The following is a 15,812-nucleotide window of genomic DNA, read 5'->3' as shown; positions in this document are numbered from 1 at the left end:
AAGATATCCATATCTCCACACTCTCAAACTAGACAATTCAGGATAAAAGGTGGTAGTCAATTGTGTTTTGTAACTGACAATTTTTAAAAATCACACCAGTTCACTAAAATGCTAAACAAGATTTAACACATAACAAAGTATCTAAAAAGTTCCTACAAAATGGGATTAAAATGGAACCCCAACACTTACAATGTAACCCGCATAGTCTTCATTTTCAACGAAGGAATCATGAAGCCAGATAAATTCCTCATGTTGTCGAACAACAGAAAACTCATTTTGTTTAAAATTTGGCAATGAACTCTGCAAAGACAGAGATTCTCTTGAAGAAAAATCAAAATTGCACTAAAAAGCTTTTAATAAACATTTTTAATCTTATTTTCTTAAATTAGTCTTATATGAATGATTATCAGTACTTTTAAACTCTATTATGAAAACTCTGAGACACCCAGAAAAAATTATCCTGGGATCTTTAAGAAAGTAAGCTGACAGCCTCTTATTATATTGTATTGCTACCATTACTTAAAAGTTATTAATACAGATCAAACTCAACTACTCAAAGGAAAATAAATTTAAGATCTGAAAATGTGCCTGAGAACTAAAATCCAAGAAGAAAATAATTTTTAAGACAGTAATTTATTTAGTTTTAAAGTTTTATTTATTTGAGAGAGAAAGAGGGAGGGTCGGTGGGGGGGAGAGGGACAAGCCTGAGATCATGACCTGAGCCGAAATCAAGAGTTGGAGGCTTAACCAACTAAGCCACCCAAATGCCCTCTAAGACAATAATATAATTAACTGAAAGAACAAAACAAAATTGAAAACAAGAATACTGAAACATGTTAATAAGTCTAGAGAAAATTAAATTTGCATTACATCTGTGATTAACTCTTAAATGTTAACCTTTAAAAAGCATATTAAAAAAAGTACATTCCCTAACTGTTTGTTAAAATAAAAGCAGTGAATTATAAGCTAAAATATGGTTTCTTTCTAATTTGTTCAAAACCAAAGTTCCAGTCAATATATTATTACATGTGTAACATTTGCACAATAAATAGCTGTTAATAATACAAGTACAAAATCACATTTACCTTTGTATGAACAGTGAATTTTACTTTATCTCTCTCACTAAGAGCATCAGAAATGTCCACCTGCAGAGCAGCATCACTTTGAAGATCTACGTTTATTGCTTTAAGCTAGAAAAAGATAATACCTTAATGAAAAATTCTGTGGGCTTATAGAGAATTTCATTCTTTTCTCAGACATTCAGATAATGCAAAAACGAAACAAAAATAACAAAAGAATCTTAAATCTAAAAGTTCATTTAAACCTCATATATATTTTGGGAGGCAGGTGCTTTGGGTATGTTATTATCTTCATTTTCATTCTACACATTTCAACTATGCTTTGTATGAGTCGATGTGCTAACCATGATTCATTATAATTTCACTCAAAAAGTGAACTATTTTTTCTCTCTCCTATTTCTCTGCCACCATGGTGTGTATGGTTGACTGTTCCTCACCATGGATGACAGCAGGGAAGTCTGGAAGGCTCCCTAACCTAGGAGCTTGGATGGCCTGGGTTTGAATCCCAACTCTGCACATTAATACTCTGATTTGGATCTTCTCACAAGACCCATCAAGCAATTTCTGGCCAAGAAACAAAAGCATAATTGTCCCATTCCCCAGTGGATTCAGATGAAAACCGGTATCAAAATCAGGTACAGCTTCAAGAGGCACTGGAAAAGAACCAGGCTGGTCTATAAGGAACAGCACATGGATGGCACACATATTTATGCTGCATGGTCACATACTCATATCCTATCACTCTGTAACATCACTACAACCTGAGTAATAGACATGTTTTATTAGGGAAATGATTCTTCTCTGTTACTATGCTTCTGCACCAGTTGGTTGGTTCAGTAATAAATATGTGAGACCTTTTGTTTGAAAAAAATACATAAACTATCGTCCATTAAAGTTCAAGTGCTCTAAAATTAAGGGAAGTATCTACCTTTTCTTCTTCTTTTAAGATTTTATTTATTTGTGAGACAGAGAGCATGAGGGGCAGGGGGAGAAGCAGACTCCCTGCTGAGCAGGGAGCCTGATGTGGGGCTCAAACCGGGGACTCTGGGATTATGACCTGAGCCGAAGGCAGACGTTTAACTGACTGAGCCATCCAGGTGCCCAGGAAAGTATCTACCTTTTACAACAAGCAAAATAATGAAAAGAATATTGGCTAATAATTTTTTTTTTAAAGATTTTATTTATTTATTTGAGAGAGAATGAGAGACAGAGAGCATGAGAGGGAGGAGGGTCAGAGGGAGAAGCAGACTCCCCGCTGAGCAGGGAGCCCGATGCGGGACTCGATCCCGGGACTCCAGGATCATGACCTGAGCCGAAGGCAGTCGCTCAACCAACTGAGCCACCCAGGCGCCCCTTGGCTAATAATTTTAACTCTATTGCTTAATTCAGGAATAAACAATGAAACTATTATAGTTTATATATTATAATATATAGTTATATATATTATTTATATAGTTAAATATATTACATATAACATATGTAAAATGCTAAGAAAAATGGTAACATATAGTAAATACTCAACTACCACCTGTGATATGAATTAAATCTCACATTTTACTCTACAAGCTTTACTATGTTCCAAGACTTGAATATATTCTCTATTTAGTGCTTTCATTTACTTGTCTATGAGAAGACTTCTCTACTTATAATTTTTTTTATTTTAAAATAAACTCTACACCTAATGTGGGGCTCAAACTCACAACCCTGAGATTGAGTCACATGCTCCACCGACTGAGCCAGCCAGATGCCCCTCTACTTTATAATGCTTACCATTAATTCTATTTATAATTCTTAAATTTCATCAATTTTTCTTCCCTTTAAACAAATATACATTCTAAAATGTTTGACTAATTTGGAGACTTATTAAAAAAATCAAATACACTATAAGATGAAAATAAAGTCTTAGCCAGCTGCAAAGATATGAAATAGTTAAAGCCTAATTAACTACCTAGCTTACTTCAAATACTATAGTTGTAAAACCGAGGACAAATATTTTGGGAATCTCACATAGTCATTAGCATTTCATTTTTTTTTAAAGATTTATTTATTTGTCAGAGAGAGTGGGTGCGTGAGCGAGCATGAACAGGGGGAGTTGCAGGCAGAGGGAGAAGCAGGCTCCCCGCCGAGCAAGGAGCTCAACGCAGGACTTGATCCCAGGACCCTGGGATCATGACCGCAGCCAAAGGCAGATGCTTAACCAACTGAGCCACCCTGGCGTCCTGTCATTAGCATTTCAAATTTTAATTACAATGTAAATGGAAAAAATGCTGGAAGCAAAATTGTTTATACTCTCCGATCTGTCATATATTTAAAAATGCATATATGGGGACGCCTGGGTAGGGCAGTTGGTAATCATCTGACTCTTGATTTCAGTTCAGGTCATGATCTCAGGGAGGTGAGATCAAGCCCCACTACTCGCTCTGTATAGAGGATTCTCTCTCCCCCTCTCCCTCTGCCCCTTCTCCTGCTCGCACACGTGCATGCACTCTAATAAACCTTTTTTTTTTTAAGATTTTATTTATTTATTTGTCAGAGAGAGTGAGCACAAGCAGGGGGAGTGGCAGGCAGAGGGAGAAACAGGCTCCCTGCTGAGCAAGGAGCCAGACTTGGGGCTCGATCCCAGGACCCTGAGATCATGACCTGAACTGAAGGCAGACACTTGAACCAACTGAGCCATCCAGGCACCCCCTGGGTGCTTGTTAAAAATACAGAACCCCAGGCCCTACCACAGACTTATAACAATCTTCAGAGACTCTTAACTATAGAAAACAAACTGAGGGTTGCTAGAGGGGAGGTGGGTGGGGGGATGGAGTAACTGGGTAATGGGCATTAAGGAGGGCAAGTGATATAATGATGTAATGAGTACTGGGTGCTATATGCAACTGATGAATAACTGAACTCTACCTCTGAAACTAATGATATACTGTATGTTAATTGAATTCAAATAAAATAAAATTTTTAAAAATCTTCAGGGAAAAAGCCTTAAAAACTGTGTTTGGGAACCCTAGCCTAGATTTTCAGGGTTGCTTTGTCTTTATATTCTGTCAAAACTTCATCTCAATTGTTAATATTTTTTTATTTTTTAAAAATATTTTATTTATTTGACAGAGAGAGACACAGCAAGAGAGGGAACACAAGCAGGGGGAGTGGGAGAGGGAGAAGCAGGCTTCCCCGACGAGCAGGGAGCCCGATGTGGGGCTCGATCCCAGGACCCTGGGATCATGACCTGAGCCGAAGGCAGACGCTTAGCGACTGAGCCACCCAGGCGCCCCTAAAATTGTAACTTTTATTAATAACAAACATTCTTATATATTTACTGCTTTTGTTCTTGGATTCTTTTTAGGTATACCTTACGTACAATGAAATGCAGATTTTAAGTATATAGTTTGAAGACTTTTGAAAAATACGCAGATTACATCCCTGTGATCATAACCACAATCATCTGCAGGAGTTCCTCCTTTACTTTTACATTTCTACTTCTTCATTTTCCACCTCTTCTGTAAATTCTCTTTTGTATGCCTTATTAAAGCTTGTAGCCAGTCACATATTGCCTTAATGGCCACAATCCAATCTATCACTTGTTTTCTTCATTCTTTTAGAAACTGTTCTAGAATTGATCTCAGGAAAAGTGCATGAATCATAAATATGGTCACAGCAAAATGCTGGCGGTAAGATTGTGACTCCTTTATATTTCATAGTAAATTCAAAATATCAGCTGAAGTGTTCATCCCGATATTGCATCTTTCTACAGTCAGTTCTGGTATACACCTCACACCTCAATTTTTTTTTTCCATTTCCTGAGTTTACAGAGAAAAGTAGACATAAAGAAATTATTTTGTTTGGCAGTAAGATTTGCTTCACACACATTAGGGTTTTTTTTTAAGTCCTGTTTCTAATAACTAAGATGTATAATGGAAAAGCCAGCCAATAAAATGAAATCATCCCCCACACAAATACAAAATTTCCACTGAAAGCTAATCTGCTCTATTTCATCAATTCTAGATGCATATTTTGCATATTTTAACATTTGAAATAGGAATGCCTTGCAACTGACGACAAATTTCAGTTTAACTGAAAATGTTTTTTTCTTTCTTGGTGGTACATAAAAGAAAGTATACCTTCCAAACAATTGTGCCTTCGATTTGATAAAGTATCATATTGTAAATTTAATGTTAATTACATAAAATGTACACAAGATTTTTCAGGCATATTTTCTTCTTTCTTTAAAGTTAATAATGTTAGAGAGTTTTTATTAAGGGAAAATGAAAGCAAACAACTCGTGATTCATCAACATTTAATTGAAACTAGTGAGGTCGGGAGTGAAGAAATTCTCATTAGATGACATTCACTGGTTTAATCCTTATCTGGGCTGATAAACATTGTATTCTTTTGTCAGAGACTGACTAGGTTAAACATTTGTGTCAAGGTCAAGAGAAAGACTTGGCAGGGAAAATGGATTAAGCAACATAAATACATAACATTAGAAAGATAATTTAGGGGTGCCTAGGTGGCTCAGTTGGTTCAGTGTCTGACTTTAGCTCAGGTCATGATCCCAGGGTCCTGGGATTGAGTGTGAGCCGCTGAGTGGGGAGTCTGCTTGTCCCTCTGCACTCCCCTCCCCTTGTGCTCTCTGTCTCTCTCAAGTAATAAAATCTAAAAAAAAAAAAAAAAAAAGATAATTTAAAGACGCTGCCTTATTGCTGATTAATTTTCCACATATAATTACTTAGTAAAGAAGACATTCACTACTAATTTACTATACTGACTCATTTACTATACTGTATCTACCCTAGAACATTCCTAAAAAATTAGTTGTTAATCTTTTGCCAGAAAAGCGAACGTACAGAGATAAGTGGATGGATGGAGGAAGAAAAGGAAAATGACTCTACTGCAATAGCCTCCCAACTGGTGTCTTGTTTCTACCCTTTACCCTCTTCAATCTACTCCTTACAGAGCTACCAGAAGATCCCATTAAACTAAAAATCATTCCTCTGCTCAAAACCTAAGGGGTCCCCGCTTAGAGAAAAGCCAAAGTCCTTACAGGGGTCTCCCAGGCCCTACAAAATCTGTATCTGACATCATCTCTCAGGCTAATCTACTATTCCTCTGGCTCACTGTAAACATGCACATGGCCTCCTTGTTGTTCCTTAAACGCTGGGGCATGCTGCCACCTCAGGAGTCTTTGCACTTACTGTTCCCCCTACCTGGAATATTCTGCCCCCAGATATCTATCTGCATGACTCACTCCTTCATTTCCTTAAAGTATTTACCAAAACGTCACCTTCTCAGGAAGGCCTTTCCTGGCAACCCTAAGACTACTATAGCTCAACTTCTCTCCACTCCCAAACAATCCTTATCCCTCACCCTCATTTTTTTCATATCACTTATTTACCATCTACTATATTTTTTTAATAGCCCTCCCTAACTAGAATGTCAGTTTTTTGAGGACATAGATTTTTGTTTTGTTCATTGCTATATTCCCAGTGGCGGACTTCAATAAATAACGTGTTGAATGGAAAGGAGAGAAGCGTAGAAAGAAAGGTGGTAATCATAACTGGGCTAAGAAACTGTAATTACAGTACAGTCAATGGAAAACCTCTGAGACAGACAGAAGTAAATTCCATTAGGCTCACTAATTCAGGCCAAATTTTAAATGTTTAACTCCTAGCCCAGATATGATTTTGGAAGTCCTGTAACATATCATTTTTATTATTATTGTAGGTCTGATACTGAGCAGTCAAATCCATGGTTGATTATATATATTTTTTCTGGAAACTGGCATTTGCAACCAGATTTCCTCTCATATACTACACCAGAAACAACAAAACATTACTAGGGTCACATGATATGTCACTCCAACGCCTTTTTTTTTTTTAAGATGTATTTATTTACTTTAGAGAGAGCACAAGCACGTGCACAGGAGCAGGCAGAGAGAAAGGGAAAGGGAGAGAAGCAGACTCCCCACTGAGTGCAGAGCCCAAGGCGGGGCTGGATCTCAGGACTCTGAGATCATGACCTGACCTGAAATCAAGAGTTAGGCGCTTAACTGACTTGAGCTATCCAGGAGCCCTATCCAATGCCTTTCTTGCTGGTCTCACAACTCCCACTGCTCTTTTGCCATACCCAGCTTACAAATTCTCGTAATTGGTATTAATCCAACCATCAACTCTCTGCTTTTACACTTTGAGCTGCTGCGTGTGGCTAGAGAAAGTCATTAACTGGCATCTGCAACCAGATTTCTCACATACCATATCAGACACAATTAAACATTACTAGGGTATTACTAGGGTAGTACTAATGGTGTCCACTTCTGCATTCCCTCCAAGTCAAAGTTAATATTACTGGTAGTACAAATATAACACTTTACTCTTTAGACAATATGCGAATGTGCATTTATTTAATAAACTTTTTTAAAAGATATCTATCTGTCAGAGAGAGAGAGAGAAGGAGAGCACAAGCAGTGGGAGTGGCAGGCAGAGGGAGAAGCAGGCTCCCCACTGAGCAAGGAGCCCTATGTGAGACTCAATCCCAGGACCCTGGGATCATGACCTGAGCCTAAGGCAGCCGCTTAACTGACTGAATCACCCAGGCATCCCTTTAATAAACTTAAAAAAAAAAAAAAGATTTATCCACTTATCTGAGAGAGGGAGAGAGCATGAGTGGGGGGTGGGACAGAGGGAGAGGGTGAAAATCTCCAGCAGGCTCCTGAGCGCGGAGCCCAATGGGGGCTGGATCTCACGACCCTGAGATCATGACCAGAACCAAAATCAAGAGCCAGGCACTTAACCAACTGTGCCACCTAGAAACCCCTTCCCTAGTACTTTTAACCAAATAATCAATTTTCATCTTGTTTTAATAGATTTCAAACAACTGTCTTGGGTGAATAAAAAGCCTTGCCTTCAAGAAATCGGTAGTGAGGGAGACAATCAACTTTATGTAATAAAACACAAAATTAAGTACTTCCCATTCTCTTTTTCCTCACCAACTGTACTCTGTGTACAATTTAACCTTATCAATATCTCCTGTTCTGTGACCTTTCCGTATGTCTGCAGTCTGTTACCCTCTCTGCTTCCCTCCTCTTCCACTCCACTGCATGACATGTCACTCCCATATCTTTCTTACTGGTCCCGTCAACTCTCATAGCTCTTTTTGCCATACTTGGCTTGCAAATTCCCACACTCAATTCAACAATCATCTCTGCTTTCTGAGGTGCTGGTGTGGCTAGAGAAAAGTCACAACTGTTTATATTGGTCTACTACAAATTAATGGTCTTCAAATTGCATTCAGCTCTTAAAACCACTCAACACACCTGAGTAGATCTGCTCAGCTCTTCTTCCAATTCCCTTCAGCTACTACTCCAAACTTTTACTACCTCAACCCTCTACATTTCCATCCCCACTCGCAACAAGTGACCTGGTTTCCCACATCCCAAAGAAACAAACACTAGCAGCTGTTTTTCCCTCAGACCTATCAATAAACTCTCCTACAAATAAATCTAACCTCATCATCCTTTCCACTTTTTCACAAGCAGTGTCCATCTGTCCACCCGAGCATTTAATTGTGCTGTCTGCTTCATGACCCTTTCAGACACTGCTCTTCTAGTCAAGGTTAGACTCGGTCTCACAAACTCTGTACACACCGAATACCTAATTTCCAAATCCAGTAATTTTTTATTTTTATTTTTTTAAATGTTTTATTTATTTATTCATGAAAGTCAGAGAGAGAGAGAGAGAGGCAGAGGCAGAGGCAGAGGGAGAAGCAGGCTCCCTGCCCAGCAGGGAGCCCAACGCGGGACCTGATCCCAGGACCCCGGGACCACGACCCGAGCCGAAGGCAGACGCCCAACCATCTGAGCCACCCAGGCGCCCCAAATCCAGTAATTTTTTAGTGTTCTTGACCTCTCTGCAGTATTTTGCCTTGATGATCATTCTAATTCCTTTAAACTCTCTCAACTTCTGGGGACTTCTCTCATATCCCTCCTACCTCTCTCAGCCCTGTCAATCGATCGATCTATTTCTTCCCTATAACCCTTAAATGTTGGTTTCCACAGGTGCTATCTAGCCTGGGCAATCTCAGCCATTCTCGACTATAACTCCTAAATATTTATCATCAACTCAGACCTCTTATTTTAAATTCCCAATCATACTTTCACAGTACCAACTAGACATATCCACCCAGATGTAGTCACTTATTAAACAACTGAGTGCCTTCAATGTGCAAATCACTGTCCTAGGAGCTAGGGACAGAGCAGTGAAAAGGCACAATCCTCACCCTTACAGATCTTTGGCAGGAAAGGGATTAGACACCTTACAGGCACTTCAAATCCAACATATATGAAACCAAACATATGATCTACCTAACTCTGTTCTTCTCACCTGCATTCCTCATTTTCTCCTTCTCCTCTGCCCAGCCCATGTACTTACACAGTCACTATGCCCTGTCAATTCTATCTCAACAGCTCTTTGCTATGTCCCTTCTTTCATCCTCTCTTCCACTGCTTTAGTTATACCTTCACCATTTTTCATCCGGACTGTTACAACAGCCCGTTAACTGGCTTCTCTGCTTTGTGAAAGGAAGCATCAACCCACCCTCCACATCAGAGTAATCTAGAATGCTATTTTCATCTGGGCATAGGGCTTTCCCAGCTTAAAATCCCCAAGGACTTCCCACTGCCTAGAATCTTAATTATTATGCACTTTACACTCATGTGTACTATCCATTATCTACCCCTGCTTCCTGTGAGAACAAGTGCTCCAGGCGAAACCAAATTACTTACCCAGGCTCTCCACTCTGCTGGCAAGCCTTCCCCTTCCCTGAGAGGCTACAAAATTCCTGGTCAATATTTAAGGCTTAGCTCATTTAGGTGATAGCACAGTGGTTAAGAGTGCCAGACCTGGAGCTAGACTGCCTGAGTCTGAAACCAGCTCATACTAGCTGTTATAACCTTGGGCAAGTTATTTAATTTCTCTCAATCTCAGTTCTCCTTTCCAAACTAGAATAGTAGCAGCTACTTAACAGGGATTTGAGAATTGAGTTAATATATGGAAAGTACCTGGCCCACAGTAAATGCTACAGAGGTATGTAGCTATCATTGTCTTCACTACTTCACCTTCTCCCAAAGGCAAACACTCCCTCCTTTGTACTCCCATGGCACTTTATCTGTCACCATACTGTGATGGTTTTAGGGCAGGAACTTTCCATTTTTCCTTTGCCAACATTCATCTTCTCATCCTCTGCCAACATAATCAATGTCACATTTTTATCTAAAATAACTATCAATAAATTTGGAATATGCTCAAACTAAATGCTGTGTAGGTACAAAGGAAAATGCAAACATCTGGCCAAGTCTTCAAAAATAAATCAAATTTCAAGTGGAAAAAAAAAGGTGAGGAAAAAAAGCACTCTACCACATTAATAAGCATGCATAAAACAGACATTAAAGTGCCTGGGCAATGACAAGCAGACCAGAATGTGTCTAGCAGGAAGATATACTGAGAAATGAAGCCAGCCTGAAAGTGTCATGAACGGTGTTTAACGCTAGCCCAAGGAGTTTGAACCTTACTGCAAGAAGAACTGGGTGCAAGAAAATACTTTTGACTAGTGTTGTTATATGATTTAGTCATTTAAAGTTAGGTAACTTTAAATAATGTGAAGCCTGGATTGGAAGGCAGACAGAAAGGAGACACGGACCAATGACGGCATTGCTACAATCCAGGCAAGAAATAGCAAGGACAAGTGGGGCCAGACACATAGAGATAGGATAAGCAACATTTTTGAGATGAAATTAACTGGCCTCAGGGACGCCTGGGTCGGGTAAGTGTCTGCCCCCTGCTCAGTTCATGATCCCAAGGTCCTGGGATTAAGTCCCTCATTAGGCTCTCTGCTCGGCGGGGAGCCTGCTTCTCCCTCTGCCTTCCACTCCCTCTGCTTGTGCTCTTTCTCTCTGACAAATAAATAAAACCTTTAAAAAAAAAATTAACTGGCCTCAGTGACTATTCTGATATGGAGATGAAGGACAATTCAGAGGTTTCTTGCTTGCATGACTGGAAAATGATAACATGACAAAGATAAGGAACAGAGAGGGAGGAGCAAGGTTAGGAGTCCAGGAGAGGTGTAGTTACTCCACCTGAAGTAATTTTGAAAACAATAAACATATTATTTAGAATTAAAATCAAATGCTAAGAGAATTATGCCAACACACTGGCACCCACGGCTCTTATTTAACAAGCACATCAGAGCAAAATGTGTCCAGTTCAAAGGGCTCATTTGTTTACTAAATAATATGTTACTGTCCTTCATTTTGGGGAAAAAAAAGCCTATTATGTAGAGGTATGGCTGAAGAGTAGCCAGTAATTTTCAATATTGTGTATTTCTTAAAGCCTGCTTTTTAAGTTTTTCACAAAACAATATTTTTTTAAGGCTATAAGATTCTCTTCTGTTCCAAAAATCATGATGAAAATTTAAGGCTGCTTAAGAATGTATTTAAAAATATAGACTTTAATTTTGCTCACTTGCTGCTCTGTATGAAATGCTTACAATTATTTTTGAATCTGTGATTTATATAAAAATTCCTATTGATACATGCACTTCCTGCTTTTTCTCTCTCAAGAAAAAGGCTGAACAAGGGGCACCTGGGTGGCTCAGTTGGTTAAGCGACTGCCTTTAGCTCAGGTCATGATCCTGGAGTCCCTGGATCGAGTCCCGCATCGGGCTCCCTGCTCAGCAGGGAGTCTGCTTCTCCCTCTGACCCTCCCCCGTCTCATGCTCTCTCTCTATCTCATTCTCTCTCTCAAATAAATAAATAAAATTTAAAAAAAAAAAAAGAAAGAAAGAAAGAAAAAGGCTGAACAAGATAACCTAAACTAAAAGTTCTAATTATGGCAGTCTATTTCAGAACAAACACAATATAAGGAAATTTAAACAGGCCAGATATTTCTGTTCCTGAAATGATGGACAGCAGGGTAACTGTGCAGCTGTAATCAAACTTCAGTGCACAACAGAATCTTCTTGGGTGCTTGCTGAAATAGTAGTGTAGGGCAATTACACTGGATTTAAAAAAAGAAGAAGAAAAAAAGTATTAAAAAAAGAAGTAGTTATCGGTCCTTCTCCCTACTTCAGGAGAATCTGATTTCCTAGGGCATGACCCAGAAACTTTTGTTTTCCAAACACCACAGGTGATTCTGAAGCAAATGTTTCAGGGCCACTTTGAGAAATATGGGTACTGGCTCTGATATCAGAACCATGGTTTAGTTTAAAGTCCACTTCTCAGGGGCGTCTGGGTGGCTCAGTCGGTTTAGCATCTGTCTTCAGCTCAGGTCATGATCCCAGAGTCCTGGGATCCAGCCCCACATGGGGCTCCCTGCTCAGCGGGGAGCCTGCTTCTTCCTCTTCTCCCTGCCTGTGCTCTCTCTCGCTACCTCTGTCTCTTTCTTTCAAATAAATAAAAAAATCTTAAAAAAAAAGTCCACTTCTCCCACTCATTGGTTGTATGACCTTACACCGCTTACTCAAGTTTCTCCAAGGTTCAGATTTTTTTTTTTAAAGATTTTATTTATTTATTTGACAGAGTGAAATAGCGAGAGCAGGAACACAAGCAGGGGGAGTGGGAGAGGGAGAAGCAGGCTTCCCACCGAGCAGAGAGCCCGATGCAGGGCTCGATCCCAGGACCCTGGGATCATGACCTGAGCCGAAGGCAGACGCTTAATGACTGAGCCATCCGGGCGTCCTCCAAGGTTCAGATTTCTAACCTGTAAAAGGTGAATACTAAAAGTTTCACAAGGATAATGAGAGAATATAATGAAACAATGCTTATACAGTACTTAACACAGTGCCCACCTATAATTATTACTATAATTCACCCAGTTCCACAGGACAAAAAGTAAGGAAGAACTGGACATATATACATATTCACTATGACAGTCTAAATGCTTTGTAAAAAAAATTCATGGTAATGTTTTTTCCATTTTCTCCTGGTCAGGCATGCTCTTTGTCTCCCTTTCCCTTTAATTTTGTAATACATGAAAAAAGTTTTTGGACACATTACGTAAGTGCTTCGAGTTTCATAAACAAATCTTACCAAAGGCATAAAGCCATGAATGCAAATATTAACCAGAAAATACTCTGCTTTTCATATCAAAATACTCAAAAAATTAATACTTTTACTGAACATTATTCAGATTTTACAGGAGGGCAAATCCTGTTTGCAAATCCTGTTTGCTTTTTCTGGTAGACCACAAAAATTAGAGACAAAGTTATCTAAATAAAGAGTGCCAACTGCTTTATATTTAGAAAAATCAGTTTAATTATACTATTATCAATTCCTCTCCTTTCATTACACAACTCTACTGGCTTCCCTATTTTAAAATCCAAACGTAATTTTTTTTTTTTAAGATTTTATTTATTTATTTGACAGAGAGAGAGTGCGATCACAAGCAGGGGAGGCAGAGGGAGAAGCAGGCTCCCAGCTGAGCAGGGAGCCCGACGCGGGGCTCGATCCCAGGACACTGCAATCATGACCCAAGCCGAAGGCAGATGCCCAACCGACTGAGCCACCCAGGCGCCCCCCAAAATGTAATTTTTAAGTGGCCATCTAACGCTACTACGGTCTTACCCCAGAAGATACAGATACACACCTACACAGTTTTTAAAAACTCATTAGAAACTAAACTTTTTAGAAATAACCAGAAATCCTGTATGATGCTTTCACACTAACTAGAAATTCTAAATGATGCTTTTGTGTAAACTGAGAAATTTATAAAAGTATGCAGCCCCCTCTGTATCCTTCTTACCATTTGAAAACTTTATAAAGCTCATCAGTTAATACTATCTCATCTTTTATTTAAAAAACAGTTAATATCCCACAACAATATTTTGTCACTTGCCAAAAATCGACTAACTGATGTGTCGCTCATATTATCTAACATGAATAAGTAAAGGTAAAATGGAAAACTGAAGTGCAGGCTGTTAAATGTGATGGACCCAAGGAACCTTGCTGAGCTGCAATCATCAATATTTTTCAAGTGCTCACTTGTACAAGGCACTATACAGATTACCCCCCTTCAGCCAAGGCAAATAGAGGGAAAGGGGGGAGAGTGGGAAGGAGGAATCGGAGCCTGGAGGCCCTTTCTTAAGTGGCAGGCAACTGGCCTCAAACCATCACCAAGGGAACTCCGCAAAAGATGTATTTTTTGGACATTAAGAAACGTGAAGGTATCGTGAGCTTCCAGCACTTTGCAAAATCTGGTAGGATACTGGATACGAGTTAAGGTTCGGCAACTGTAAAATTCCTTGCAAAGGGGCAATTTAGAAAAAGCTTGTACTATATCTGTTTTAGAAGGTTAGAAGAGTGGGCGGCAGCGGGTTTGAGGTCCACAACGGGAGAAAACTGAGGGTGCCGCCACAAAGGTCGCAGAATGTGTTTTCATAGCCCCTCCAAGGGTCGGGGGGTGAAGGGTAAGGACCCAGCTCCGGCCTCCACTTCCACTTCCCACCTGCGCCCCGAGCCGGGCGGGGGAGGAGGTCCAAGGGAGGGTCCGAGTCGGGGCGGGGGACAGGAAAGCGGCCGTGGGTCCCCGGGAAATCAGAACGGAGCGGCCCCGAGGGAGGAACGGCTGCAAGAGGGCGGGGCGCGGTGCAGCGAGGAAACCGAAAGGGGGACGCCGGGGAGAAGGTGCCGCGCGACAGGGGACCCTTCCTGGTACCACACCCAGGGGCCAAGGCTGGGGCGGAAGGGTCCCGAGAGCGAGAAAGAAGCAGAACTTACTCCGCGGTCCTCCTCCGAGAGGAAGTCGGGGCCGTCGTCCAGGCCTTCCTGCGGGGTCGCCGGGCCCGGCGCACCAGGGGAGAAGATGGAGTTGGGGAGACACAAAGGGAGACATTAGTTGTAGGCCGGCGCGGCCCCCGCTCCCGCCCCGCGCCCGCCGCCCCCACCGCGCGCCCGGGGCTCGGCGCTGCTGAGAACACCCACCATCATGGCTGCTCCGAGGCGAGGGCCAGCGCAGGCGCGCACCGCACCGCGGGGCCGGAGGGAGCCGGCAGCAGCGGGAAAGGCGGGGCTGGTGGCGGCAGGAGGAGGCGGGGTCTCGGAGCAGCCTGCCCCGCCCCGCCCTGGCGCGGGGGGCCGGGGGCCGTAAGCTGTAGGAAGAAGGAAGGCAGGGCCCTCCGCCCGAGGTTGGAGCACCCCAGTCGGAAAGGGCCCGAAGGCCCAGACCCACATGGCTGCGGGCAGGTCGCGGCTGGCCGGCTCTGACCCGGAAGGGGCCGAATGCCACCTGGGGAGCTGTCCAGTTTCCTTTCCCTGAGGGCTGCCGCGAAAAAACCAAACAAACGCCCTCTAGAAGCCACAATGTATCGCCTAGTCTTTGTATTATGCCGCACTATAATTAAACACAATTAATATTTTGCCCATAGAAATTGTGGGAACTAAGGGCCTTCACACAGTGAGCTGTAATCCAGCTTTTACTGTTGGTGAGGTAATAACCTCAGGGTTTAGGGCGCTAATGGTGAGGACTATAAAAATGACCTGTTCGCGTTACAAGAGGATTCCTTTCCTTTTTATGAACAAGCGCCTCCAAACCTACTCTAACTGTCCAGCTGGACAGCACCACATGGGCGTCCACAGGCAATTCAAAAGACGGGACAAAATCATTCCTTAACCTTTGCCCCATGTCACCTGTTACGCACGCGCACAAACGCACAAACACACATGCCATCCTTGTGCTTCCAGTCACTTAA

The 15,812-nt window shown here is 41.3% G+C and overlaps 1 protein-coding gene across 1 annotated transcript in view; it reads right to left on the bottom strand.

Moving 5' to 3' along the window:
* SNX6 (sorting nexin 6) overlaps positions 1-15,105 on the bottom strand; it is a 56,218-nt gene extending 41,113 nt beyond the window's left edge. The window contains exons 1-4 of the mRNA XM_021695553.1: positions 15,046-15,105; positions 14,842-14,889; positions 1,086-1,190; positions 190-300 (exon numbers count right to left, since the gene is read on the bottom strand). Of these exons, the coding sequence (XP_021551228.1) occupies positions 190-300; positions 1,086-1,190; positions 14,842-14,889; positions 15,046-15,051 (270 nt within the window). The 5' untranslated portion in view covers positions 15,052-15,105. The remainder of the gene's footprint in view (positions 1-189; positions 301-1,085; positions 1,191-14,841; positions 14,890-15,045) is intronic.
* Positions 15,106-15,812: the final 707 nt, after the last annotated feature.

The sequence above is a fragment of the Neomonachus schauinslandi genome, chromosome 9 (genome assembly GCF_002201575.2).
Source record: "Neomonachus schauinslandi chromosome 9, ASM220157v2, whole genome shotgun sequence".
In the NCBI taxonomy this organism is placed as follows: Eukaryota; Metazoa; Chordata; class Mammalia; order Carnivora; family Phocidae; genus Neomonachus; species Neomonachus schauinslandi.
This window is presented reverse-complemented; position numbering and strand designations above follow the sequence as displayed.